This window comes from Excalfactoria chinensis, chromosome 2 (genome assembly GCF_039878825.1).
Source record: "Excalfactoria chinensis isolate bCotChi1 chromosome 2, bCotChi1.hap2, whole genome shotgun sequence".
NCBI lineage: Eukaryota > Metazoa > Chordata > Aves > Galliformes > Phasianidae > Excalfactoria > Excalfactoria chinensis.
In genome coordinates, this window is record NC_092826.1 from 111,456,113 (window position 1) to 111,484,112 (window position 28,000).

At 45.8% G+C, this 28,000-nt stretch overlaps 1 protein-coding gene across 2 annotated transcripts; it reads left to right on the forward strand.

The window, feature by feature from the left end:
* The first annotated feature begins 1,023 nt into the window (after window positions 1-1,023).
* On the forward strand, window positions 1,024-27,931 carry NR1D2 (nuclear receptor subfamily 1 group D member 2). Of its 2 annotated transcripts, XM_072328165.1 has the most exons (8): window positions 1,024-1,176; window positions 3,937-4,197; window positions 5,986-6,074; window positions 7,026-7,170; window positions 8,769-9,385; window positions 12,705-12,890; window positions 16,704-16,914; window positions 24,893-27,931. In XM_072328165.1, the coding sequence occupies exons 1-8, from the start codon at window positions 1,161-1,163 to the stop codon at window positions 25,087-25,089; spliced, it is 1,722 nt and encodes a 573-aa protein (XP_072184266.1). In that variant the 5' UTR covers window positions 1,024-1,160; the 3' UTR covers window positions 25,090-27,931. The 2 variants fall into 2 exon arrangements, with proteins under 2 accessions (XP_072184266.1, XP_072184265.1); XM_072328164.1 differs by lacking the exon at window positions 1,024-1,176 and having other exon boundaries at window positions 3,861-4,197.
* The last annotated feature ends 69 nt before the right edge of the window (window positions 27,932-28,000 follow it).

Genomic DNA, 28,000 nt, shown 5'->3' on the forward strand with positions numbered 1-28,000 from the left:
TGAGAAGGAATGGCCTCAAGTTGTATCAGGGGTGGTTCAGGTTGACTATTGGGAAACAGTTCTTCTCAGAGTGGCGATGCACTGGAACAGGCTGCACAGGGAGGCCTCCATCCCTGGAGGTGTTCAAGGTAGAGCTGTGGCACTGAGGGACATGGCCATGGGGCACAGTGAGGACGGGTCAATGACTGGCCTAGACAGATGGCCTCAGAGATCTTTCCATCCTCGGTGATTCCACAGTTCTGTGACTCTGTGCACTGGTTCCACCCGCAGCTGTGGAGCACGAGTTCGGGACAGACAGCGCTGTGCCACAGCACCTCAGGGAACGAGGGGACAGAGCGTTTTGTATGGGGCAAGACGACTTTCCCTACAACTAAACTGATGGCGATAAGCTGCGAGTTAGCAGGGAAGAGTTGGGAGCCGCTGTAAACGTGTGAGCCAGCAAGGCGGGAGGCGGCTGGGATTGCTCTGAGGTGACAAAGAAACAGAGAGTGCTGGGGGTGCTGCGGTTGGGCGGGATGCCGCCCTGGGCACTCTTCAAGTCAGCGTCGTTTTCCTCTTTGCAAACTTTGGGGCTCGGATGAGCACCGCAGCGCGCGCACCAGGCCCGCCTCGACCCACCCGCCCTATAACGAGCTCCCGGTGCGCGCTCCGGAGCCAGGAGGGGCTCCCCACAGGGGCAGGAAGGGGCGGCTCCGCGCAAACCCGCCGGGCCTCGGGAAGGAGCCGCGGGGATCACGGCCGACATTCGCCCCGGGCCGCCGTCCCCTCCGGGCGCGCCCCTCCCCCCGCTGCCGCTCCGTCCCCGCGTCACCCCGGCGGCCCGCGGCCCCCCCCGCCACCCGCACGCGCCCGCCGCACGTGAGCGCCGCCGCCCCGCGCCGCGCGGAAAGTGTGTCACTGGGTGAGGGGGGCGGGAGGGGCGGGGCCGGGGCGGGGCCTGACGGGGGCGGGGCGGGGCGGGCCCGGCGGTGCCGCACTGTGCGCGGCCGCCGCTCGCTTTTGTTGTAAAGGGGAGGGCGCCGCGCGGGCACGGGCGGCTGCGGCTCTGACAGGCGCGGAGCCGCGGCGGGCAGCGGGCGCCGGCAGCGCATGTAGCGCGGCGGAGGGGAGCGCGGAGCACGGCGGGGCGGCCGAGCGCGGCGGCGCGGCGGAACGGCGCCATGGAAGTCAGCGCGGGTAAGCGGGGCGCCGCGGGCCGGCGGTGCAGGGGGGCGCTCGGGGGGCGCGGCGGTCCCGGGCGCGGCCCCGACCCCCGGTTCCGCGGGCGGCAGGGCGGCCGCGCGCCGCCTCACATGGCCCCGCCGGCCGGGCCATGTGCGCGCTGTGTTTACGTTCCGCGCGGCGTGCGCGCCCATTGGCCGTGCGAGGCGGTGACGCGCGCATTGCATAATAGCGGCGGGCGGCGGCGCGGGGCGGCGGGCGGCGCGGACACGTGAGGCGGGAGGGAGGGAGGCCGCTGTTTGGGTGACCTACATTCGGGGCGGTGGCGGGGCGCGGGGGGACACGTGGGGACACGTGGGGCTGCGGCGCCCCCGGCCCCGCCCCGACCCGGGGTGAAGAGAGGAGAGCGGCGGCGGCGGCGGCGGGGGGGGCCGCACGCGCGCGGCCGTGTGCGCGGTGGGGCGGCCCGCGCGCCCCTCACGTGGCCCGGCCCGGTGCCGGCGCGCGGGGGAGGCGTTGTGTAACGGCCGCGCCGCGCGGGGCCGCCGTCCCGCGGCTGTGCCCGGCTCTAACGGGGCCGCGCGTGGCGGGGCGCGAGCCGGGACGGGGCCGCGGATCCGCGTCCGGAGCGAAGCGCGGGCGCTGCGGGGCTGCCGCGGCTCGAGGCGGGTGCTGGAATTCGATGCGCGCCCGGTAGTGCCGCTCAACGGGTTGTGGTTGGGGCCCTTGCTGAGCGCAGCACGGTGTAGCGGGACCCGCTTCGCTCTCAGGCTGAACGCGCCCCGACTGCTGTGGTTCCCCCCCCGTAGGCTGGCGGTGTGTGTGGCTGCCCCGAGGCTCACGGCGGTCATAGCTGCGGGATGGCCGCGCTATTGGCGTGGGACGGCTCCGCTGGGAGTCGGGCAGAAATGGGGTGTGCGGGGAGTATAGCACGGGTGTCGGGGCTTTCAGCTGTCCTGCAGAGAAGTGGGAAAGCCCAGGCATGCGGGAACAGCCTGGCTCCCTGGAGCTCCTCAGGCTTCTGAACAAGAAGGGATAAGGAGGCACCCCCATCATCACTGTGCTCCCTCTGTGCCCTCCTGTGACATCCTTCGGGGAGGCCTGTCTCTTTCTGTGGCACTGGGCTCATTACAGAGAGGCGTTGCTTCCTGCAGGAGATAAGGCTGGCGCCCGGGTCTGCCTGCTTGCACCCGTGTGTCCCTGGCACCTCCTGCCCCCTGGCACCATGAGCTGGAGCCTGGCTGCCTGCTGCCCTGCGTAGCATGCTTCCAGAGCACCTCCTGGGCATGGCTGCAGTGCTGAGGGGCAAGAGGAACAGTGGGCACAGTTGTCAGGGGGCTGCCTGTGTTGACCCCTGCTCATTAAGTGGCACATGGGGTGTGAGGCCTTTGATAGGGAAAGTGAACTGTTAGAGGGAGAACAGGCTGGTAAGACTGACATCAGAATGCTAAGAGGGCTGTTGGAACACTCCAACATTGCTTTTATCAACGTCTCTCACCACAAGCACCAGCTCTTCCCTGGGATCCCAGGACTGTATAACAGCGCAGCAGCTTTGGGCTGTGGGGAGGAAGGCTGGTGGAAGGGGTGATGCACAGACCCCTGTAGCACCCCTGTCGCTTATTCAGGTGCTGCACTGGCACAGGTGTCTGTTTCCTTCAAAGAAAGTCAGTGCATGGCCGTTGTTGCAGTTCTCCATTCTTCCTGTTGTGTGGCACTCCTTGCTCCAGCATGATGAGTTTCCTCTGCAGGGACACCTAGAGCAGTGTTTGTATGGAGCCAAGGAGATAGAATCGTGGAACTATTTGAGTTGGAAGGGACCTTTAGAAGTCATCTACCCCAATTCCCATATACTGTACAGGGATGTCTGCAGCTAGATAGGTTGCTCAGAGCCTGGTCCATCCTGACCTTGCTGGCTGTTATTTGTTTAAACAGTTGCATGGCTTTTGCTGCTGAACTTGTGTGTATGAAATATCGAGCGCTTTTGTACTGATGTTTGAAATAGTGAGTCTTGGTGACAAACTCAGGTGAAGTGAAAACAATTCCTTCTTAACAAGCAAGAAAAAAGAGCAGGGCTGCTTCCATGTCTGCCTGAGGACAAAAAGCTGTTTCATCCTCAAGTGTCACTATGCAAGCAGTCTCTGTCCTCCTGTGCCCTGCGCAGAGCAAGCAGCTGGAGTTTTCCTTGCTGCTAGAAGTGCTGCAAGAGCTTGCAGTAGGACACATGACATTAAATAGGCTAACCAGGCTGCAGTGCTGTTTCTTTCCTTTGCCTGCTTCTTCCCTTCTGCATCGTGAGCACCTCCCAGCCCTTCCTTTCTGTGCCTCCGGCTTGCAGCCTGTGTGCTCTGCCCTATTTCTGTCCCTAACCTAGCCTGTTTGCTTTCTGATCTGCAGCGATGTAAGATCGTGTCTTTTCCCCAGCCTCCACGTGCGCTCCAGACAAGGTCTGCTCATAGGGCACCCGGGGAACCCCCCTCCCTGGGCCTCGTGCCCTGTCCCCGTTGCCTGTCCTGCCCGCACGCTGCTCCGCCTGTCGCTTTATCTAATCTCAAACCGAGGGTGGCTGCTGCAGCAGGGAGGCGGATGGGTGAGATCTGGAGGTCAGTCGCTGCACACGGATGGGGAGGAAGGAGCACGAGGGAGCGCTGGAAAGGAGTGCGTCCAGGAACACGTGACAGCTGGGTCTGGCGGTGCTGGGTCATGGCGTGGCTCACATGGCCGTGGTGCATGTCTGCTTGTTATGTCACTACATGCCGCCTTTTTTTCTTGCCTTAGGGGGTGTGATAGCTTACATCAGCTCTTCGAGCTCAGCATCTAGCCCAGCCTCATGTCACAGCGAGAGCTCAGACAGCGGTTTCCAGTCATCCTCTTCGCCTGTACCATCTTCTCCGAACAGCTCCTCCTCGGAAAGCAGCTGCAATGGTCGGAGCAGCGAGGGGTCGGATGGGGCACCAAAGAGTGACCGGCTAGAGGAGACTGTTAAACCGAGCCAGTCGGGTGTTGCTGGCTTGACAAAAGGCCATAACGGAGTCACAAGTATGTCCGGTGCCTGTTTGTGAAACTACTGTTTTCCCCCCTTTACATCCCTACACTGTGGAACTATGTATTCTACTCATTACAAGCAGGTCCTCTCTGTGGCTTCCTCTGACAGCATGTAGCAAAGTCTTGTCTTTTTTTCCTCATTTTTTAATTTCTGTGTTATATGTATGGTACGGTACTACCATACAAGTGATAGTAGATGAGAGGGTCTCCTTGCTGCTGGATCACACAGCCCATACATACCGTCCTGCTCTATTGCCAATTTTCACTAATGAGAATTGATCTTAATAAAAATCAAACCCTGGCTTAAAAGGATGTGATGAAGTAATCTTGTGTCACCTGAAAGTCTTCTGAATGATGGAATGATAGTTGTGATTGGAGGCTGCCTGAAGGAGTATTTATGGAGCTGTCTTGTGAATCTAGCTTCCTTTTTATTTTTATACTCCCACCTTTGCCCACTGATTTTCCATCCCCCTGAATTTCTCTGAGGAACAAAATGAGTGAATTACCAGTATTTGCTTGTAAGCTGGAAGTAAAGGGTAGCCTCGCAAAATGTGTTTAGCAGTGCAGCTACCACTGTTTGCTTTGTATTTTCTCTGTTGATCAGAGAAGACCACAACAAGGAAATACATCGGATTGTTTTTTGGAAGGGCAGGGCTCAGTACTTACTGAGTATTCCCACAAACACTCAGCTGGAGTTCAGACTGGACTTTTGGAAGCTGGATTCTTTAACTGGCTAAATTGTTTTATTGCTTTGAATTGATAGGAAACTATAATTGGTATACAACAGTTCTACCTTAAAAATGTGTCAGGTTTTTTCTTTCTTCTCATGTTACTACACTGACTTCTTAGTAAGAGCCTTTACTTGCTCTTAAATGTACTGGCAACTAGGTTGTTGCTATAAGCAGAGGTTCCTGCAGATGAAAGCTGCTGTAGACTGTAGGTGTGTAGGTAGGTAATGGATTTAGCTCAATAGCAGTTATATGAAATATGGAAAATCTGTGGTTTGGCTCTTTTTCAAAACCTTACAGAGAAATAAAGAAATTCTCTTCACAAGTGAAACCCAGGTGTGAAAGAAATTTGCTTTTCTGATAGAACAGGGTTCTGCTGAAATAATTCCAACTATGTCTGTTATTCAGTGTTAAGGTAACTTTGTGGTTATTGAAGTCATTGGTAAAGCTCCCATTTGCTTTGGTAAAAACAGTGTTAGGCCACTGCTAAGGATCTGCAAAAATTCTTTATTGGTAAACTGAATTAAAATGAAGCAGAAACTTGGGAAGCCAGCCCGTCAATGTTTGCAGAGTTCAGAAGGTATTTTCAAGTTGGGGTGTGTGAGAGAAGATGTCTGCTCTCAGTTGAGGAAACTGCAGCCATTATATTTGCTTCCTTGTCCTGATGGAAAGACAGATTGAGCCAAAGCTTCGGTGGCCTAGTTACCTAAATGATCCTTTTAAAATGCTAAGTGTAAGCAGACTCTTTTTCTACAAATGAGTACAGTGCTACAGTGATTCAAAGTCCAGTGAATACATGCTTTCTCTCTGTTCTGTTGAGTGCTTCATGGTTGTTTGCTTTTTTTCTTCCCCCCCTTCCGGTACACTGGTACCTTCTGAACTGTTCAAGGTTTTCATACTTTCTTGCTTTCTGTTGGTCGTTTTCTGTGTTTGGTTTTTGTATATTTTTTGTACGTTCAACTGAGCTGACACATTTTGCTGTTAGTACAGGTTTTAAAAAGCTGGAAGTTGTCATTGACTTTCTGTATCCTTCAATGTTCTGTTCTGATTCTAGAATTCAATGGAATGGTTCTTCTTTGCAAGGTCTGTGGAGATGTTGCTTCAGGATTTCATTATGGTGTTCATGCCTGTGAGGGCTGCAAGGTGAGGTATATTTCCTCTCATCTTCCTGCTGGTACAGTGCCCTCAAGGGTGTTTCCTCAAGGGAAAAGTAGTGATTATGCTGAAAATCATAAAGCTTAGCTGTGCTTCTCTGTTAAATCTGAGAAGTTTCAGGCAGTGGATGAGCTGTAGGAAAAGGCGAGCCACTCAGCAATTCACAGCATTTTCCAAGCTCTGCAGTACTTTGTGTTCTCACCCTTTGTCCAGTCTTGCCTGACATGGACTACATGGCAAAGAACAAGAACTGGAAGCAGGTGGTAAGGACCGTGTCAGGCAAGATATGACTATTAACTGCATTAGGAGATAGTGGGTATGTGAGTTGTAACCTGGGATGACACAGAACAAAACAGCTTTAGAAAGGCAGTTCTTTTACCATGGGAATAAAACCAAAACTGGATGCTCATGCATCAAGAGAGGTATATTTTCTGATACTGTAATGCTGCAGGTGTTGTGTTCCATGATGGAGTTTATCATTTTTGGGGTAGAAGCTGTATAAGAATTACCTTTTAACTGTTGTATGGCACAGTGAGATAGTCTCCATAGTCTGGAAACAGAACTGAAATTAAAGAAACCGATTTTTGGCTTTCACCTTTGTGTTTGATGTCATAGGAGTTTGAGAGCATATCTCATAAACTAGCAGTACAGCAATGAAAGTAAGGTATTTAGCTTTTAGATGTTGACTACCCAGGAAGCACCTTAGCATCTCCTGTAGGTAGAAATCGTAACTAGTTTACTTTATATGCAGATCACGCGCTGAAGGGAAGTAAGTCATTAGGAATAGCAAGGTTCTTTTAAATTCACTTAGGGCTGCTGGCCTGAAGCAGCTGATGAGGTGAGGTGAAGTTCTCTGTGCTTACAGAGGGGTGTATCTTGGCAAGAGGATTTGACATGCTCTGTAATAAAAACTGTGGGGGTTTTGTTGCTTGTTTACAGGGTTTTTTCAGAAGAAGCATTCAGCAAAACATCCAGTATAAGAAGTGCTTGAAGAATAACAACTGCTCTATAATGAGAATGAATAGAAACAGATGCCAGCAGTGTCGTTTCAAAAAATGTCTGTCAGTTGGAATGTCAAGAGATGGTATGTTCCTGAACTGTGCATCAGTCCTCTGCGAGTCAATACGCTGCCCACCACAAAACTCATTGCTAAGAGTCTTAATGACAGAAATGCTGCTGATCATATTATCAGGGACAGATTCCCTATCAAAGTGCACTTAGATCAGCTTGTCACCCTGCCCTGTAAGTTTCCTGACCTAGTAATGTAATACTGGCCAAAGAACCGTCCTCCCTTCCATGGGGACTGACAGAGCGAGGTGTGCTACAATGGTCTTTTAGGGATGCAGATATAACAGGAGTCTTGATCTTGTTTTACTGAGGTAATATTTTAACCCATATCCTTCCTGAATGCTGGCAAGATTCTTTGCTGGCGTTATTGTTTTCAACAGGGAATTTTGCCTGGGCAGGATGTTTGTTTGTTTCTCTTAACTAAATGGAACAGCTTTTTAGTATGAGTTGGACCAGGTCCATTGGAGTTCAGGTAGTTGGGATAGCTTAAGAGTAACCATTATGGAGCTGAAGGAGTTGGTTTTGGGAGCATAGATCAAGCATATATCTGTATTATTATTCTTATTTTTCTTGAGGGGGTGGGGAGGAAGGGATAATGCTGAGCTGAGTGTCCGGTCACCTTGCTGGCTGGCAGTTCCTCCTGACCTATTTTTTGGTAAGTGTAGTTTGTCAGTCTACTGCAACATACTGATATCAAACAGAACTCTGTCTTCTGGGCCACTTTTTGGTTTAGTCTGGATTTTTATTTCACAAGAACTAGGAATCTTGGACTGTTAATAATTTAGTGGGTGGAGTGTTAAAAACTTATTTAAAGTAATTGTTCTGAGTTCTTGTCGTGCACAGGAGTTATTTCATCCCCTGGGCGCCTGTTTGCGCACAAGGTTGCACCTGCTTTAATGAAAGGGGTTTACTTACTTTAATGACGGACTACTGCATGAATGTAATTGCATCAGTCAAAACTAGTTATAAGCCCTTGTAAGGCTGTGGTTGGATAGGGTGGCAAAGGCAGTTGTAGGTTTCCCAGGACAGGGTCAAATGTGCTGCAGCCACAGTGATGCCTATCCCCTTGCAGCAGAAAATGTCCTTGTCAAGGCAAAGTTATCAGGAAAGTTTGCCCAGGTAAGCTCAATTCAGCATTGATTCTCTTCATTGTTTTTGCAAGTTGGATAACTAGACCATAAGGAATTGTCTTGTAGGACCTATATTCAAATACCAAATGAACTGTGCTTAAGTTGAGCTGATTGTCAGCACACAAAATTGTTCTCATTTAATTGATCCAGTCTTAAAGCCTGCCATTTAATTAACCAACACAACTGTGTGTGTAGTCCTTAGGTTTATAACAAAAGGGGAAAAGGCTTGACAGATTGCGCTTTATAACTGCTTTCTGAACATAAACAGCAGCATATAATTCATATCTCATGCCTGTTATGTGCCCAGGAGCTCTTTGATTTCAGTGTTAACACTCCTTTTGTAGTATTTGTGAGATCAGTAAAAGCCCTTAAAGGAGGGGTATTGGCTGGCGTGTGTGCGCGTGTGTTTTCCATTTTGGTTTGATGGCTGTGCCTGTTCTACCACTTTCAGGATTGACTTAAACTTTTTGTTTCTCCTTGGTAGCTGTTCGATTTGGCCGCATTCCTAAACGTGAAAAGCAGAGGATGCTGATTGAAATGCAGAGTGCCATGAAAACCATGATGAACAGTCAGTTCAGCGGTCACTTACCCAATGAAGCGTTAGCCGAACATCAAGATCAAGCACCTCAAGAAGACCTTTCCTCTAAACCCAAACAAGAGCGGGAAACCCTGAAAAGCCCTTCTCCTCCTCCTAGCTCTGACATGGCTAAGGAGGAGGTGATTGGTATGGTCACTAGGGCCCACAAAGATACTTTCATGTACAACCAAGAACAGTCTCAAAACCCAGCAGAGATGATGCAGTCCCAGAGTGGGGAGAGGGTGTCAAAGAACACTGAACAATACATGTTGAGCAGCGAGCACTGTGTTAGTGGGCTCAGTGGCCCTCAGTACCCTGAAAGTGAGCAACACCTAGGCGGACAGTACAAAGGGAGAAGCACAATGCATTATCCAAGTGGGCACGCCATATGTTTCACAAATGGCCACTGCATGAACTTCACCAATGGTTACACTCAGCGACTGTGCGATAGAATCCCAGAAGATGTCTTTTCTTCAAACAGAAATACCACTTATTCGTGCAGCACTGGAGGAAGGATGCATCTGGTATATTGACCTCGTATTTCATTTGGTGAAAGGCTTAGTGGTGTTTGATTTTGTGTTTTGTTTTTTTTAAACCTCAAATACTAATACTTCAGAATAGATTCAGTTGTGCCCTTTAAGTCAGTGAAGCTGCACGCAGTTAATTGGCATCACTGCTGGAGCTTGATGCAATTGTACAAGTTTAATAGCATGACCTGCAATGAGGTAGAGCAATGGCTCCAGTTGTGTGCAAGATTTGAAATCAGACAAGTGATGGAGTTTCTTGACTCAGTTTCTGTCCAGCTGTAAGTAGACTAATATCAAAGGGTACTGGTTGAAGAAAGGTCAAGTTTTTTGGGTTTTTTTCTAACTGCTTTGATTTAAAAAATGAAGATGCTTGTTATGAGTTTGTAAGTTCCCTTCTGTGAAAGCTTCCAAAGACTTCATTTTAAAGTAATCTGTGCAGTCAGGTATGCTGTATTTTCTGTAAAGGTATTGCAAACAAATTTCTGGAGTGAAACATCAGGGCTAGGATTTGAAGGTGGTCAAGCTGCACACCTAGCTATTGTGATCTAAAATCTCTTCTTGGATAGTCTGTGTGTTATTTATTCATCATGGGAATGGGCTTATTCCATTACAGGCCATGTAACATAGGGGTTCAGTGGGCACCCACAGGCTGAGCATCCTTCTCCTTTGGAATGTCTTCAAATCTGGACAGAGGCAGAAGGAAGATAATGCTGCTAAGACACTTGAGAGAAGTTGAGGTTATTCATAGTTCGTACACAAGGGAGGCTCTGAATACACTTCTGGGAATCCTAGATAGCTTTGCTAGACCATTTTCTAACTCAGTTCTTAAGAAAAAACATTCCTGTTTTCTTACGTTTTTTTCCCCATTTCCTTAAAGGTCCTTCCCCTTTACATTGCACCTGCTGTTTCTTTGCCATTCAGGCAACTGGTTCTTTAAGTCTTTAAAATAGGTTGTCCTTCTCTTTATCATTGGAACTGCCTGGGAAGAGGGAACATCCCTGAGCTCATCCTGCATTGCTGGAGAGAAGTGCAGACCCCTGGGCTTTCTGAAGTGGTTGAATTCAGTCTTTTTCTTCCTCCTAGTTTGTAAAGATTGTTCACAGGCGCTTGTGGGCCTCTGGAAAAACCTCCATGTTATAAAGGTTGTTTGTTTTCAGGCAGGATTTCTGTGTTTCTCTGTCTACTGCATATGTGGACCATCTCTAGCAAGCTCTGACCTCTAATTGCAGACTTTGGGCACTGCACCACAGCAAATAACAATAATTCCCAACCTTTCTTCCTTGCAGGGAAAGTATTTGGAGTCATTACAACAGCATTCTTGGCACTGAGAAGCAGAGGTTAAACCTGTCAGCGTGGGCGGGCAGGGAGTGGCTGTGCCTGCAGAGACCCAACCAGTCAGTTTGACCTGTGTATAGCAGCTGTAGGGAGGTTTAACATAGCCTGCAATGAGGAAACAAAACCAAGTCAAATGGAGAACTGCACTCTCCCACTGCACCTCTGACATTAACAGAAGTTTTGCCAGAGAATTCAGTGAGAGCAGGATCTGACCAAAATGAGTCAGTAGCTGCAAGGGAGTGTGATTAGTCTCTGAAACAGTACAGAGACACATTTGGGGCACGGTGTTTTTTGTTTTGCTTTCTTTGCTCATTGACATTTCCAATGTGTGCATGCACATATGCGTGCACACAAACAGAAAAGCACTGCTTGTAGTTGTTCTTGAAAAAGCTTCTCTCAGAAGAGCTAGTGATTGCACAAGCAGCAAAACTTCCTCCATTGGAATGACATCCAGGTAGATCTTTCTGAAGAGAACTTGGAACTTTTGTTTATGATCCACCCTGGTGTGCTGAACCTAATCTTAAGAGAGCACTACATTTGTAACAATAACTGCATGAAGTTCAGCAGTGGTTAGTGTCAGCTTTGCTTCTGACTGTATGCCAAGATCTTTTGTCAGAAGTATTTCCAGATGAACAGCAGTTTATTTTGATTCAGAATGATTTTCAGTTTATCAAAAAGGTCCTCTTCCAGCCTAGAGGTAAACGTTGGATTTTGAGGGTTGTCCTCAGAAATACAGCATTCTGTATCAGAAGTGAACCAAGAAATCTGTAGTTTTCTTGATTGCCTTTTGGGGGAAAGTGAAAGGCGAGAGCTTTCTGCATGTTGAATGCCCAGTTAGTAACTGATACTTGGTGGGAGGAAGTACAGAAGTATCTATCTTTATCTTGGTTTTCCTGCTCTGATGTCATATATACCCAGTGCACTGTTGAGCATATTCTTGTAGTGGATCTTAGGATGTCAGAATCAAAGAATTGCTGGACAAATTCAAGATGCCCTGCAAGCAGTAAAACTCTGAGGAATTACTGTTCCGTTGTTCTATCCTTGCTTCAATGACATGATATAGTGTTACCTATACCATTTGGTATGCTTCTGAAGAATACTTAAAGGAATTCTTGTCCTTGGTGGCAGGTAAAGGTTAAAAGCTTTAAACTTTGATACGAGATGTAAGTTTTGTAAAGCAGAAATGAAAATCTCTCAGAGCATCTCTTTGCAAGGAGAGTTTTCTGGAAGTCAGCTTTGACGAATGTGCTGATCTCATTAGATACGTTCAGACTTTCTTACAAAAAGATAATATACGTTTATTTAAGAGAGAGCATTTTGTCCTCTTGTGATTGAGCAAAACTGGAATACAAGTTCCTTGGTCTTTCTTCAGTGATAACAATTAAAAGCAAACACATAGGGTAGGAAGGTTGTTCTGGTAAGGAAGGTGTAAGCCTGTGACTCAAGAAACCGTAGCTCAGTTCCTTGCTCTGGTGTTGACATCTTGGTCACCTCGACTGAATCACTTGAAGTGCCTGCAAAACAAGAAAGATCTACGAGAATGAACGTAGTAGTGATGGTGAGATTACAGGTGATTTTTGAAATCATGATGAATCGCAAGGTTATATTGATAATACAAGTAAGAGAAATCCAGATATCAGCTATGAGTGAGATCAGGAAGAATAACACAACTTCAGTTCTCTCAAGTCCTTAAACAGTGTTTAGAAACACTCTGCTAAGGACTTCCAAAGTTTGTGTCTTTTAGAGGGGATTGGATGGTTGTTTTTGTTTGGTTGCCTTTTGTTGTTTTGTTTTTTTTAAGGAAGAGGGGAAAACATTGCTTAGGGAGTTGAGTGAGGAATACTGTTGTGTGTTTTTTTTTAATCTCTGTGAATCATTGCGAAGCTTTCTTGGAGGATAAATCTACTTCTTTCAACAGTACTTCACTATTTGGAACGATATCTTTATGAGTTGTTCTCTCTGTGTGTTTTGTAAACATTAGGTCTGCCCAATGAGTAAGACTCCCCACGTGGACCCAAACAAGTCTGGCCATGAAGTCTGGGAAGAGTTCTCGCTGAGCTTTACTCCTGCAGTGAAAGAAGTGGTGGAGTTTGCCAAGCGCATCCCAGGGTTCCGAGATCTCACACAACATGACCAGGTTAACCTTCTGAAGGCTGGGACCTTTGAGGTGAGACCACTGTGTATTGCAGACTTGACAAGCTGTCAGTTTGACCTCCTTAAGAAAAAAAAATAAATAGAACTGTTGAATCAGGTAACACTTTTTTTTTTTTTTTAATGGATGCTCTGAGTTTTCCTTAAGCTGATGGTGTCCAGTGCTGTCCAGTCAGATGATGAGCTGTCCTTGTTCCAGCTACGTCCAAAGTACTCAGTCTTTCTATCATTCCTGCTTCCCTGGGCATTAAAAAGCGGTTAATGAGGAGTTTCTTTGTTTTGTGTAGCAGCAGTTAATTTGATAGCTACTTTTGCTTAGCCTGTAGAGGAGCAGGCTGCATCTGGATGGGTGGATAGTTTAGAAAGCCATCTATTGACTTTACAATTCTATAGAGGAATATTTTAATCAGTCTCTATGTCCTTCATTCTTCCACTGCTTTCCATGCCAATGCCAGGGCATCCATCCTGATCCACAAGTCTTTGGCAACTGGGGGTTGCTGAAGCTTCCATCATCCTCCAAGGCTCTAACACTTACAACTGTTAACTGCTGATAACCGCTGCAGTTCTGCAGGTACCTTGTACCAGCTGCAGCCTGACTTACTGTAGGCTTCAATCCTACCAGGTCCTCATGCTTAATTTCACCTACTTGCAATCATTACATATATGTGAATTAATGGTCTTAAACTGGAAATGATGCCAGAGGGCTTTGTGCTGTTATATAATCAGTGACCGTCGTGAAGGGAACCATTACTTAGGGTTCTAGTTGCAGTTCCAGACTCTAATGTCTATTTGACAGAGTTCACATTTTGTAAGTATGTAAATGAGAAGTTCAGTCACAGAGATAAGTCTCAAGTATTGGATGTTACTGTGCTTTCCTGAACGAGTCAGGTTTGGTGATGCTTTTGCTCTCATCTACTTGATTTATCCTTTCAAAGAAGGATACTGAATTTTACATTTACCTGAACCAAAGACATTTCTCTTTTTATGGGTTGGGTCTCTTACACAGCTTAGTTCTAAAATGGATAATTGTTGGGTTGGAAGGTACAAGATATACTCGAAAATTTGGTGCTTGAAGTGTGTTTCTGTTTATTCCATCTAGCTGTCATGTGATTGGCTTTTTTTTTTTTTTTTTCTTGCTGTTGGATTCATCATTCACTTTTAATATGAATTTAAACTCTTCTATAGCTAGGAGCAGTATTTTTACTACTTCAGCCTCAGCTGTGCTGTAAACATAACACAGAAATGTTGGTTCCTTCCTCTGCAAACTGGGATGCTGTCCAGTGCCTTCAAAGAAGGTGGAAAATCAGGCTTGAACTGTTCATAACTTAAAGCCAAACTCTAATATTTTGCAAGTAAAATGTTTTGTCTTGGCGTTTCTTCCTCTCGGGCTCTTCTAAGCCTTTATTCATATGCCTTTTTGCCTGTTTCAAGAACTGCTGATAAAAAGGTTTTTATATCCAGGGGAATTAATTCACTCATCTATAAGGAAAAATTAATTATTTCTGTTAGTGAGCTGCTACCTGGAGTTAAAAGCCTATGTGGCATTTTAGCAAGAGAGAAAAATCAAAAAGGAAACATTACACAGAAATGAAAAAACAACAGGATTAATGAAACCGTTTCAGTAGAGGCAAAAGCATCTTCAAAGCCTGGTGTCTACAAGGTCACTTTTGTCTTCTGAGCAACTAAACTGTAGGATACCCTTGTGTCTGCATGTTGACAGAAAAACCTGAGTGAAACTATTGCTGCCAAGCCTATTTTGGCTTCCCCGGGCACTAGTGTGTGGCTGTCTTGGCACTGTGCTTAACAGCAGCTCATATTTGAGGAATGCTTCATCATTTGAAGATGAGAAGGTGCATGGAAACAATGTGGGTGCAGAAGCAACATAGCTATATATATATATTCACAGACGTGTAACTAAAATTCCGCCTTAGAACTGGGAGTACTGTGGAGCTTAGTATATCGTAGCGGCATTTGCCTGGCTTTGTGTGGGAGTTCAGGAGAGTAGCAGTGAGCCTGAAGTGGGGACCTTAGCTGAACTTGAACTGGTGCTCCCCTGCCCCAAATGTAATTAATGCTAGAAGTAGTGAGCCCCTTGGATCCACTGGGCTATTAGCTCAGTTGATGTACAGACTCACTAACTTGGCAGTTTGGCTGCAGGTGGGAGGGAAATGAGCAAGTGCTTGACTGTGTGGAGTTTTAATGTGCTTATATTGCTACGATTAGGTGATAGGATTGATCAGGTATGTCCTTGGCATGTACAAGTTGGAGTCTGGCTTGAGATGGAACAGGAAGAATTAATCATGTGCTATACTGTAGTCTAAACTATTCTTCCTTGAGTTAGAATTGTGTCATTGAAACTTCTTTGTGAAGATTTTGCCCTATTATAAATCACACAGCTTTATGGGCTTCAGTTTTGAAGACCAGTATTAATACCAGTTGCTCATTATTTGAAGTTAGTGATTCATGTTTCTAAAGGCCTGTTTTTTAAGAGGAATAGCATTTTGAGCTGGAAAGCTGAGTATACATGGGTTCCTGCTAATGCATGAGTTCAGCTTTGTCTGTCTGCACTTCCAGTCTCCTTTTGTTGTATTTTGAGGACTTCCATAGAGCCTAGGTTTCTGCTCCCTATAGTAAATGCCATCAAAAGACATACAGCTTAGGTGACTAAGGTGAATAATATATAGTGCTCACGTGTCGATCCAGATTGCTGCATGTCATTTGGCTGTTTAAATTTAGCAGCAGGTCATGTAATGTGCATGAATGATGTGTGAATTCTCAAATTTCTTCTTTTTTTCTGAACCCTCCTGTTCTTTAAGCTTGTCAAAGGCTCTAGTGTTTGCTGGAAACCCAGTTCTTCTCATTTGTAGTAAACATCATTTAAATCAATGCAGTTATTTAGTGTAAGAAAGAAAAGATGGCATGCCAAGAGGGTACAGCAAATCTGAAGTTTCAACTAGTGTGAGTTGGTTCAATTTCTGCAAGTAAGAAGCCTGTTGTGTGCAACTTAAACCTTGAAAATGTAAATGAGGTTGTTGAACATGAGCAAATGAAACTTTACAAGCCATTCCACAGGGAAACATTTCACAATACGGCTGAGAAAACCACAAGAGAAATTTCAGCCCAGAGGGGTAAGTTCAGCATATGTCAACTGCTCCAGCCCAGGTGCTTGTACCAAAGGAGTATTTCGAGCTGCAGCTACAGACCAGGTGCTGTTTCAAGCCCTGCTTTCTTAGCCTTTTGAAGGCTGTATGTGCGGCTCCTTTCTACCAGAGCTCATTAACATTCCTGTGGAAACAGTGATGCAGCATGGTACTTTCCTAAAGAATGCCTAGTGGGCCAGATCACCAGGTGGTGTAAATCAGCATTGTTTCAATGGAGCTGCTCCAGTTTACACCAAGCGAGAATCTGGTTCAATACCTTTACTTTGCCGCTCATTAAATGTGGCCAAGAAAACAGTTCTAATGCTCTGTATGCCTTTGGCTGTTCAGCTGCTTAAGCAAGTTGTCCTAGTGGCATATTTATGAATGGCATTGTCTTTGTGGCTCAAGCTGTCTAGTGCTTAAATTTTGATTTCCCTCCCTTTCGTGTTCTATAGCCCCTTCTCTGTTGCTCCCTATTTTCTTTTTTTGTTTTTTGCTCGTTTCTCTAATACAACTGGGGCAGAGCTTGCACTGTTTTCTGCAGCTTGATGGCTTGCTGAGAGTTTCTATACAGAATGCTTGTACAGCAATCAGTAAGAATGAAAGTTTGAATTATGTTAAATTGCTTAGTTCTTCTTTCTCTAGAAATCCACTTATATTTCTGTGCTTTTTATTTTCTCTTCCACCAGGTTTTAATGGTACGGTTTGCATCTCTGTTTGACGCAAGGGAGCGTACTGTCACCTTCCTCAGTGGAAAGAAATACAGCGTGGATGACTTACATTCAATGGGAGCTGGTGATCTACTCAATTCCATGTTTGAATTTAGTGAGAAACTAAATGCCCTGCAACTTAGTGATGAGGAGATGAGTTTATTTACAGCAGTTGTCCTGGTATCTGCTGGTAAGGAGAGAAAATTAATTTACATCTTTGCTAAATTTTGAATATGATTCTCTACTAAAATATCTCTGTATATGGTATATCTGTAAATGGCATGTCTTATTATTTCAAGTATGAGTCCGACCTAGTAGGATTCACACTACTAGACTAGCAGCCTATAATTTACTTCTCTACACATCTGCTACATCTAATACTGTCTTTTGGAAAAATGTGGCAAAAGGCTTATGCTTTCCTGCTTCTTTCTGTTGAATTTAAAAATGCATCTCATAGCTGCCCAGTGACTATTTAGAAGCTACTTGTCTGACTCTTCTAAGTTTCACAGGATGCAATCAATGAAATTAGTCCTGACTTGGACAGCCTAAGTCTTGGGATAAAGCGGTATTTTTACTTCCAAGTACGGTCATTGAAGTCTACTGCGTATCTTACTTAAGTCTTAAATCCAACAGTTTGATCTCTGCCTATGTCAGCATAAAGCCCTATTAATGTGCATCGTGACTTCTTAGAGCTAAAGATCTGCAAATCCACTAACATCTCCACCGGCCTCATGTCTTCTTTCAGTCCCTGGATAGATGGAGCACCCTGGTCCAGATTCAAAGGATTAAGCACCTACTTCTGCAGTATTATGTAAAGCCTCACAATTAGGCACATTAGCTCTGCATATGATGCCTGGAGTACAAGATGTAGAATCCATGCTTGCTGGATAAGGAGCTCTCTAGAGTAGCTAGCAGGAGTGCTGGCAATGCCTATTTCTTACACAAAAAGCCAATGTCTGGGACCACCTATTCACCTCTTGAGCAAGTGGTCTTCAACATGAGTCCCCTAGATCTGTGTCTCTGTTATCAGTGGGGGACACTGCAGGCTCAATGATGATGCATAGGAACATGAGATCTCTGTAAACAGGGTGGGTCACTTCAATCTAGTAGTGTTCTACACGGCCTAAATGAAATTTGATAGCTAAGGATGGTACACAGCTGTGGCCTCTTTGGTTTGTATGCAGTGGTGATGAGCAGTGGGTGGTAGGGAATCTGCAAGCTTCAAAGCCAGAAGGAAGGGCAGTGCGAAGGTAGTCTGTTAGTAAAAATGTTCAGGTAGCAGAGAGAAATTGGGATTTCAGTTGCATTTCCAGACTCTGCTTTACTTTTTCTTTAATTTCCCAAAATCAAATTGGCAAGAACTTGAAGACAAGATTCAAAACAAGGAGTGAGAACTAGGCCTCCTCCCTCCTTGTGCAATGTCATAACTAGGCCGCAGCTGTTCTTCCTGTTGTTCAGCTGCAGGGCCCTAGAATACCATAAGCTCTGGACCGTCTGTTTTGAATATGATTGGCTCTATCTGCTGTTAGACTCTGTGCTAAAAGCACACTTCTCTGCCTTTCTCCAGCCTTTTAAGCCCTGCTTCATGCTCTTGCTGGCTCCCAGTACAGCTTAGCTTAGAGATGGTACCTAGCTGGAACAGTTCTAATTTCTATTAGAAATTAACTCTATTTTTGCTGTGGAGACCAGCTTCAGACTGCACTGGGCAAAGGATCTGGAGTGAAAAAGGCCAATTAAAAAAAAAAGCTATTTTTAAAGCTTTTTTGAAGCCAGCAACAGCACTGCTCTTGTGCTGCAGGGCTGGCAGCTTGTGGGTGGGCTGCTGAGCAAGCAGGGGTGGAGCTGGCATATTAGCGGTAGTTTAAACACCCTGTGAACATGCCATCACCTGCCCTTGACCTTGGCACCTGGTGGTAAGCTTTAAATAGCCTTGGGGAGGAAGCTGGCTTCTACCCACAGAGCTCACCAGGTGAGTAACTGTTGTTGCTGCCCACTGAGAACAGGGAAGTTCAGTGAGTGAGCACAGCCTGCACTGCCCATAGGGTGCTGCGGCTGTGGATGTGAGAGGTGGGTTGAGTGGTGAGGAGTGTAAGTGTTGTTCCTCTTTGCTCAGGAGACTGGCTTTCCTCTTGGCAGCCATTGAGACCACAGGCCTAAACATGGTCTTCACTGGACAGCAGGCTTATTCCAATAAGACTGTGGCAACCCAGATGGAGGGTCTGCCCAGAAATGTGGCTGTTCAGGTCTCCAGCTGCAGGGAGTGCCTGAGCCTGCTGCTGCCTGGGGAGGGTAGCAGTGGTTCCACCTGTGAGGTGTGAGCAGGTGGATGAGCTGCTCAGCCTGGTTGTGGAGCTCAAGGAGGAGGTGCAGAGGCTAAGGACCATCAGGGTGTGTGAGCTGGAGGCTGACAGATGGAGTGACTCGCTATTGTGCTGGAGGGAAGGGTGCCAGGGAGATACCCCCAGAAAAATGGTTGACTCCCTGCCCTGTCACAGTCAGACAGTTGGAAGAGTTCCAGCTCAGTGTCACAGGAGCCCCCCCCCCCGCCTGCCTACCCCTGCTTCCCCAGCTCCCACTAAGGAACAGGTTTGAGATGCTGGAAATTGAAGAGGTGGTGAGTGAGGAGGTGATGGAAGATCTGCCTAGGAGGGGGCCTAAGGTGAGGCAGTCACCCTCACGCCTTGAGACTGCCTCTGTCGGAAAGAAAGGTGGTTGTGGTAGGTGATTCCCTTCTCAGAGGGCCCCATATACAGACCGGACTTGAGCTGTTGGGAAGTGTGCTGCCTTCCTGGGGCCCGGGTCAGGGACATAACTACAAAACTCCCAAAGCTGGTTAAGTCCACTGATTACTTTCCACTACTCATAGTTCAGGTGGGCAGTGATGAAATAGCTCAGAGAAGCCTGTGAACTATGCAAAGAGATTTCAGGGGTTTAGGGCATTTAGTTCAAGGAATGGGAGCACAAGTGATTTTTTTGTTCTAATACCTTCGGGGCAGTGAAGGACATAGAACAGGCTTGGAAAGCACAAGTAATGAATAAACGGCTCAGAGGCTGGCATTGAGGAAGAAACTTTAGGTTCTTTGATGATGGGGTGGTCTGCTCACCCTCTGGTGTGTTGTCCATGAATGGTACCCACCTATCCCAAAGGGGGAAACAACTCCTAGTGCAGGAGCTAGCAGGGCTTATTGAAAGAGCTAAAGCTCTTAAAGTAGCTATGGTGGGGGAAGGGGACAAAATAGGGCTCACCAGAGATGATCCTTGGGGAACGATGCTTGAGCTGGGAGTGAGGCAGATGACTTGGCTGAAGTGTGTCTACACCAGTGCATGCAGCATAGGCAACAAGCAGAAGTAACTGGAAGCCATTGTGTGGCAGGCTAACTATGATGTAGTTGCTGTTACCAGAAGGTGAGGGACCACTCCCATGGCTGGAGTGCTGTGGTGGATGGCTACAAGCTCTTCAAAAGGTAGACAAAGAAGGAAAGGGGATGGTGTGGCTCTTTATATTAAAGAGTGTTTTGATGTTGAAGAGCTTGGGGTTGGGAATGATAAAGTTGAGTGTCTATCGATAAGAACTGGAGGGAGACAGTTACAGAGCTCCTCCTCCGTCTGGACTGCCACAAGTCCATGGGAATGGACGGGTTCCACCCTAGAGTGCTGAGGGAGCTGGTGGGGGTGAATGCTGACCTGCTCTCTACAATCTGCCAGTGCTCCTGGTTTTCTTGAGAGATCCTGGAGAACTGAAGGCTTGCTGATATGACTCCAATCTACAAGAAGAACCATAAGTAGGATCTGGGGAACTAGAGGCCTGTCAGCCTGACCTTGGTACAAGGGAAAGTTATAGAGCAACTCATCTTGGGTGAGATCGCATGGCATATGCATGGCATCCAGGGAATCAGACCCAGCCAGCACTGTTTCGTGAAAAGCAGGTAGTGCTTAACCAGCCTCATCTCCTTCTACAGCTGGATGACCGGACTGGTAGATGAGGGAAAGGCTGTTGTAGTCTACCTAGACTTCAGCAAAGCCTTTGACATGGTCTCTCATAGTATTCTCTTGGGGAAACTGGCTGCCCATGGCCTGGACAGGTACACCCTTCTTTGGGTGAGGAACTGCTAGAGGGCCACGTTCAATGAGTAGTGGTTAATGGAGCTAAGTCCAGCTGGTAACCCATTACAAGTGGTGGCCCCAGGGGTCGTTACTGGGGCCCATCACATTTAATATCTTTATTGATGATCTAGATGAGGGGATTGAGTATACGCTCAGTAAGTTTTCAGGTGATACCAAGCTGGAAGGTAGTGTGGATCTGCCTGAGGGTAGGTAGGCCCTTCAGAGGGATCTAGATGAGCTGGATTCCCGGGCTGAGCTGAATGGGATGAGGTTCAACAAGGCCAAGTGCTGGGTCCTGCACTTTGGCCACAATAACCCCATGCAGTGCTACAGGCTTGGGGTTGAGTGGCTGGATGACTGCAAAGAGGAAAGGGACCTGGGAGTGTTGGTCGATGCCCAGCTGAACATGAGCTGATAGTGTGCTGAGGTGGCCAAGAGGACCAATGGCATTCTGGCCTGCATTAGAAGTAGTGTGGCAGGAGCAGGGAGGTAATCATCCCCCTGTACTCAGCACCACTGAGGCTGCACCTTGAGTACTGTGTTCAGTTTTGGGCCCCTCACTATAAGAAAGACATCAAGGCTCTGGAATATGTCCAGTGAAGGACAACAAAGCTGGTGAGGGGTCTGGAGCATAAGTCTTACAAGGAGTGTCTGAGAGAGCTGGAATTGTTTAATCTAGAGAAGAGGAGGCTCTGGGAAGACTGCATTGCACTCTACAACTTCCTGAAGGGAGGCTATGATGAGGAGGGGTTTGGCCTCTTCTCCCAGGCAACAAACAGGACTTGAGGAAATGGCTGCAAGTTGTGCCAAAGGAGATTTAAATTAGATATAAGGAAAAACTTTTTTTCTCAGAGAGTGGTCAGGCACTGGAATGGCTGCCCAGGGAGGTGGTGGAGTCACTGTCCCTGCCAGTGTTTGAGAGGCATCTGGATGAGGATCTATGAGATCTGGGTTAGTGGCTTGTGATAGCAATGGTAATGGGAGGATGGTTGGACTAGATGATCTTGTAGGTCCTTTCCAGCCTTGTGATTCTATAATTCTGAGCAGGTTCGACACAGTGATAGAGCTGTAGAGCAAGACATAAAAGTGGGGTGTTTCAGTTCCTCATAGCTGCTGAGGATTTTTCAGACTCTGGCTTTGGACATTTGTGCTACCTTTCTTAGCTTCTTTTGGACCTGATCTGGGGTATGATCAGCATCTCTCTGGACTTCTTCACAAAATATTTATGGAATTTTTATAAAGTACAGCTTTAATTATCCTTAATATTTGGGCCCAAACCTACCACGTTTCAGGCTCAGTGGTAACCTTGACTGTCACTGCCAGTTCAGAGTATGCAAAGAATGCAATGATTTTTTGACATTACAATGTAGCTTGCAATAAAACAAGAATGATAGTAATAATGACTTGGACAAATAAGTGAGCAAGCTTCACAGGTAAGCAAATGCCTAAAAAGTGCTCCCTGACAGAGCTCATAGAAAAGGAAGGGCCTTGTGGCGTTCCTGGGGAAGATATCTGCCAGCAGTAGAAGGGGCTCAAAGATTGTGGGCACGTGCTGATTAAGAGAATACTTGAAAACAGATCCTGTGCATCCTATCCCTCAAGCAAAAGCATGGAGTCATTTGCCAGAATGTGGAGAAGGAGCTCAATTACAGAAGGAAAGAAAGACAACGTTAGATAGAACATGGAGATGCAAGAAGAGGGGAAAAAAGCTGTAGCTGGAAGAACAGAAAGTAGAAGAGTAAGGCTATTGAGACTTTTTCATCTAAGAATGAATGTTACAATTAAGATGTAAAGGAGGACAGTAGTCAAGATGCGCATAATTTCCAGAAGCAGACAGGAGTCTCTGATTGTTGAATGCTGTTTAAGTGATCCAATCTAAAATACTGTACTGCACGACTTAAGGTAGCTTTGAAGAAGACTTAACTTTTGCTTATAAAAATATCAACGGGAGAAAAAAAATACTCATAAACAGTGCTAGCAGGGAGAACACTTGTCAGAAGTATCTCTACATGATGCTGGATAAATGGATACTTTGCCTCTGGCTTCAGTTAGCTGGAATTGTTGAAGATGGAGGGGAAATAGCATGATGGATCATTGGCGCTGAAGAAAGAGGAAGCAAAGCTGAAAGAATGTTGTTTGTGTGGGTCTAGTGATCAGATAATCTCTCAACTGTGGGTGATGAAAAGGAAATGCACACCCTGTATTATTCTTTTATTTGGATAGTACTGAGGGAAAAACTTCAGCTGACCACAACCAGAAGTAGTCTGAAGAGGGGGAACAAAGTCTTGAGTTAATTGAGCAGAGGGGACTACAGCAAGTGACCCAGCGGAGGCTGGACTGCCTTTTCCTCCCTGCTGAGATGAGGAAGCTGTGGTTGCACAGAATTATTGAGAAAAGTCACCTGGTGATCTTTGTTCAGAGTTTTTCATCCCTGCTCAGGATAGAGCAAAGCCTGAGGTTCTGCAGAGGTGGTCAAGTTGGAGTAGTTTGCTTAACAAAGGCACAGAGGCTTTTTTTGGCTTGGTATTCTCATGCATTCTCTTTTGAAGAGCAGCCATCAAACTAATGGACAGTTCTTACAGAAGAATGGAATGGATGTTTATAGTCATGTTTAGATATTATCAGGGTTCGTAATTCTTAGAACAGAAGGTTCTGGAACCATCTTTCTACAGGAAAAGAAAAAAAAAAGACAAGCTAACTGCTTTTAGATGGATCCTTAAGTGGGTTGTATGATACTACTTCCCATAATGTTAGGGAACAGCACTGAATAGTCAAGGAGGACTTTGTAGACTCTTAACCTGAGAAGTCCAGTCAGATGGACGCTGACAGCATAAGGATGGCGTTCCCACTCTGACTGTATGATCTGACTTGGTTCTACTCCAGAAAGCTGTTGTAATACTGCATCCCAGTTCTGTGTCCCAGTGTTTAACTACATGTATGCATCGAAGCACATTTCTGGTCATGTCTGTCATTTGTGTATGTATTGTGCCCTGCTAAATTTACATGGAATTTAGGATCAGTTGGCTACAGCTTAAAGAAAAAAAACAACAAAACAACTATTGTGCATGATTAAGTGAGACTCCACCTAAGGAAAACAAGCATATACTAAAATATTGCTTTCTTGAAAGAGATGCTTTAGGTGCGAGTTGAGTGCAGTATGTAAAAATGCAATATTACAGATCACAGAATCACAGAATGACCTGGGTTAAAAAAGACCTCAAGGATCATGTAGTTCCAACCCCCTGCCTGGCAGGGCCACCAAACATACACATTTACTAGATCAGGTTGCCCAGGGCCCCATCCAACCTGGCCTTGAACACCTCCAAGGACGGGGCATCCACAACCTCCTGGGGCAGCCTGTTCCAGGGCCTCACCACTCTCCTAGTAAAGAACTTCCCCCTAACATCCAACCTAAATCTACCCTCCTTCAACTTGGATCCATTTCCCCTAGTCCTGCTATTCAATATCAGTCGATCAATATTGATTGATGTTGGAATTCCTCCTCTTTTATTAGATTTTTTTTTTGGGGGGGGGTACATTACGTTTCATTGTAATTCCTTGTGGAATGCTGTCAGAGTTGGTGCTCAGTCACATTAAGTCATATACCTTCTATGCTCTGTGGAGTCCAGTTGTGCAAAAACAAGTTTGACTTGTCCTGAGTGGGATTTCCATATCCAAATAGAGCTCTGTGTCCAGCCTTGAGAAGCACTTGAAATGTCTATTTCCAAGTGCCCCGTGTCCCTTCTTTGTGCTGAAAGTTGTGATTCAGCAGAACATTTAAGTACATGCTTCAGTATGTCCTTTTCCAGAAGCATAGGTAAGTGAACAGAAAAGGTGACTGAATATGCCAGTTCAGCATGAGAATTGTGAATACTTTGCAAGGCTGATACTAAATGACGTTTAAGAAGATTTCTGGCATTTGAGTTTGAAACTTCTGGCATAAATACGTATTTTTCTCTGTTCTAATGAATTAGTTTTTAATGTGGTTTTATATTGCAAACTACATCTGTTCAGTTTTTTGTCTCTTCTTTTTTCTTTTCTCTTGTCCACCCTCTCTTCTTTAGATCGCTCTGGAATAGAAAATGTCAATTCTGTGGAGGCACTTCAGGAGACACTAATCCGTGCATTAAGGACCTTAATCATGAAAAATCACCCGAACGAAGCCTCTATTTTCACAAAACTTCTTTTGAAGTTACCTGACTTGCGTTCCTTAAACAACATGCACTCTGAAGAACTCTTAGCCTTCAAAGTTCACCCATAGGCCTTTAGGTTTCATTTGTACCTGGACTTGCCTCGTGTTAAACTGTTTCGTGCTATAATACGTATTTATACAGTTGTACCACTTGCTGGAGAGAGAGTTCACAGACTGTGAGCAATTGATAGCTGTTCCATAACCATGCAATAATGCTTCAGCAGGTGCTTTCAGCTAACATCAGTGCAGCATTCAGAGTCCTCCAAGACATCCAGACCCAGCTGTGCTGCACTTCCGTAGGAGAGGTTGCAATGAGCCTGAGTAAATATGGACTGTTCTTTCACATAGAAAAAGAACCACCACTGCCCTCTCATGTAAACTGAATGCAGAATAGCTACATGTGTACATATGGAATGTGGAATGGGGGGAACAATCCTGTGTTAATAGGAAAATCAAAGAGCTGATTTAATTGGTCTTTCCCTTATCTAATATATGTATGTCTGTGTCTCTTGGTAATTCACTCATGGTTTCACTGTTGTTATTCCATTAAACCTGGTGGAATGATTTCAGCCTGCACCAACTCTTCACTGAGCGTGTTCATGCCATGTGTATATAATATAAATAGCTAAGTAATGGGTGTTTATGACTATAAAGTACAGAGTTGTGTGTATATATGTGTATGTATATAAATAGTTCTATACATAAAGTATACATATAATTTCTTCACAATATTTTAAACTGTGAAGGAATTTAAACTTACAAAAGAAGGTGATCTATGGAAAGAACCAAATAGATGCACTTTGCATTTTGCTGAACTAATAATCTGAGCATTTCTAATTTTTAGAAAACATCAAATTTGCATTAATAAGCTGTGTTTGTTAATTTGGAAAAAAAAATACATAGAGTGGCACCAAAGGGGCAGAGTCAGATTCAACTTCTGGAATGGCTTCTAGAGAACCGTCAATGGAGATGACAGTTCATGGCACTACTGAGGCTGGTTGTCCATGGCCACTGAGGTTCGTACACTCTGTTAATGTTTAAAGAAGCACCAGATGCTCTTCAAAAACTTCAGCACAGCTGGAAAGAAACTATCAGATGAATAATAGCATTTGAAGAAAAAAATACGTTCTAATGCTTACCCATAGTTGCATTTGGGTGTGTGTGTGTGTGTGTTCTGTGACCATTTATTTCTTACCGTGTGTCATTTTGCTGCTTCATCGCTAAATGAGAATTTAATATAGGAATGGGAGATTCCCTTTGTCTCTTCACAATCCAGGCTTTGTGGTTCCCATGCCTGTTCTGGAGCTCTCCACTTCTGTGTGTGCGTATGTGTGTATGTGCAAGGAAGGAGCACTGGATGGTCTGCATATTTTTCTTAAAACAAAACAAAACAACAAAAAAAAGCCCCACAACCCCCCAAATGAGACCTTTTGTTCATGCCAGTAGCAAATTGCGAAGCAGATCCTTGAGATTCTGCTGGTTTATTCCATCTAGGAAAGCAGTTGTTCATGGGTTTTTGCCATTTGTAGCAGGACCTGATGCCAGAAAAGAGATTAAAAGAAGTCAAAGCAGTTGTGTTCAGTAGTTGTGTTTGTTTTGCTAACATAGGAAGAAGATGCTCTGTTATCCATGTGTTTAGTTAGCCTACCTGAGAGAGAAACCCTCGGGGCTAAACTAAGCCATACTAAATGTCTGGTGATGTTTAGATGTGTGCAGTAGCTCAGGCCATAAGCCAGGAAGCCCTCTGACTGCAGGAGTCCTGCTGGCCCATGCAGGAGCAGCTCTTGAGCAGCAGTGAGAGACAGGAACCCTTACTGCTGCAGCAGGCCTGGAGGAGCTGCACACCTCCCTCCATCTCCCCAGGAGCATAAGAAGCAGCTCAGCCTCTCACTCTTGGTCATCCTCAGACTGGGATTTCTGCTCAGAAGTCGGTAAGCGTTCTTCCCAAAGGACGGGGAACAGATGGGGGCAGGTGCTGAGTGAGAGGGAACTGAGGGCAACCAGCTTCAGCCTTGGCTAAATCAGAGGAGCGTGCCTTCCCCCCTCCTCAGCTGCTGCAGGGAGTGTTGTTCTGCTTCACGCTGCCTGAACCACTGGATGATAGCCCCCTAATACCTGTAGATTGCTATCTGAATACGCTATCAGGGCATATTGTCCTAATATCTGTTAACAGTGCATCCTACCAGTATTACTTGTATGAGAGCTTTACTGAGTTGCGCATCGAACCATTCAGACTTCAAAAAGGACACAGTCATGTATCACCTAGGAGCTGGAATGACTTTGTAGGCCCATTTCAAATGCAGAAAGTCAAGTTAACCCTTGGTTGTCTGGGGAGGGAAGGAGGCTTCTCACAGAGGTTGCCACCCTACAACTGTGTTCTCTTTAGTTTTGTTTTCTTTTCTTAAAACTGTATTATTAAGCCTTTAGGAATGTATAACCAGGACTGAGTAATTACCGCTTATTAAACTTTTAGTTAGAATGACCATTTATGCCTATAGATAGATAATTGAACTCGTGCAACTTCATTTGAAATAAATCTTCCTCTACATAATGGAAAAAACTCGTATAACAGAAAGAAGCCCCAAACAGATTGACTGAATGCAAAAGCTGATAGAAGTACTGTTCAAAAGTGACCTGCGTACTGCAAACCCTAGCTGGACTCTTAGAAGCAAATCAGAACTCCTTGTATTAGCCATGTATCGTGAGCTCTTCTTTTCCTGTGTCACTGGTTATACACTTGTTAAATGCTGAGATAATAGACTTCATGGCAGGCATTTGAGTACTGTAGATTGGGTCATTGCTGAAAGATTAATGTACTGTATGACTTAAATGAAATTTTTATTCTTGATTTTATTCTTGATTTTTGTTCTCGTTTTAAAAGATTAAATATGGGCATTATGTCAGCAAGCTGAAGCTGTCTTTGTGTTCTTTGTGCAGAGTCGGGAGGGACGGATAACACGTGGGGATGAGCAAAGCGGTG

Bases quoted from the DNA above. Each gene is read 5' to 3' on its own strand.
- NR1D2 (XM_072328164.1), top strand. From the start codon at position 3,876: ATGGCCGTGGTGCATGTCTGCTTGTTATGTCACTACATGCCGCCTTTT. The intron at 4,198-5,985 runs GTATGTCCGGTG...TTCTGATTCTAG, and splicing joins AGGCCATAACGGAGTCACAA to AATTCAATGGAATGGTTCTT. The intron at 12,891-16,703 runs GTGAGACCACTG...CTCTTCCACCAG, and splicing joins TGAAGGCTGGGACCTTTGAG to GTTTTAATGGTACGGTTTGC.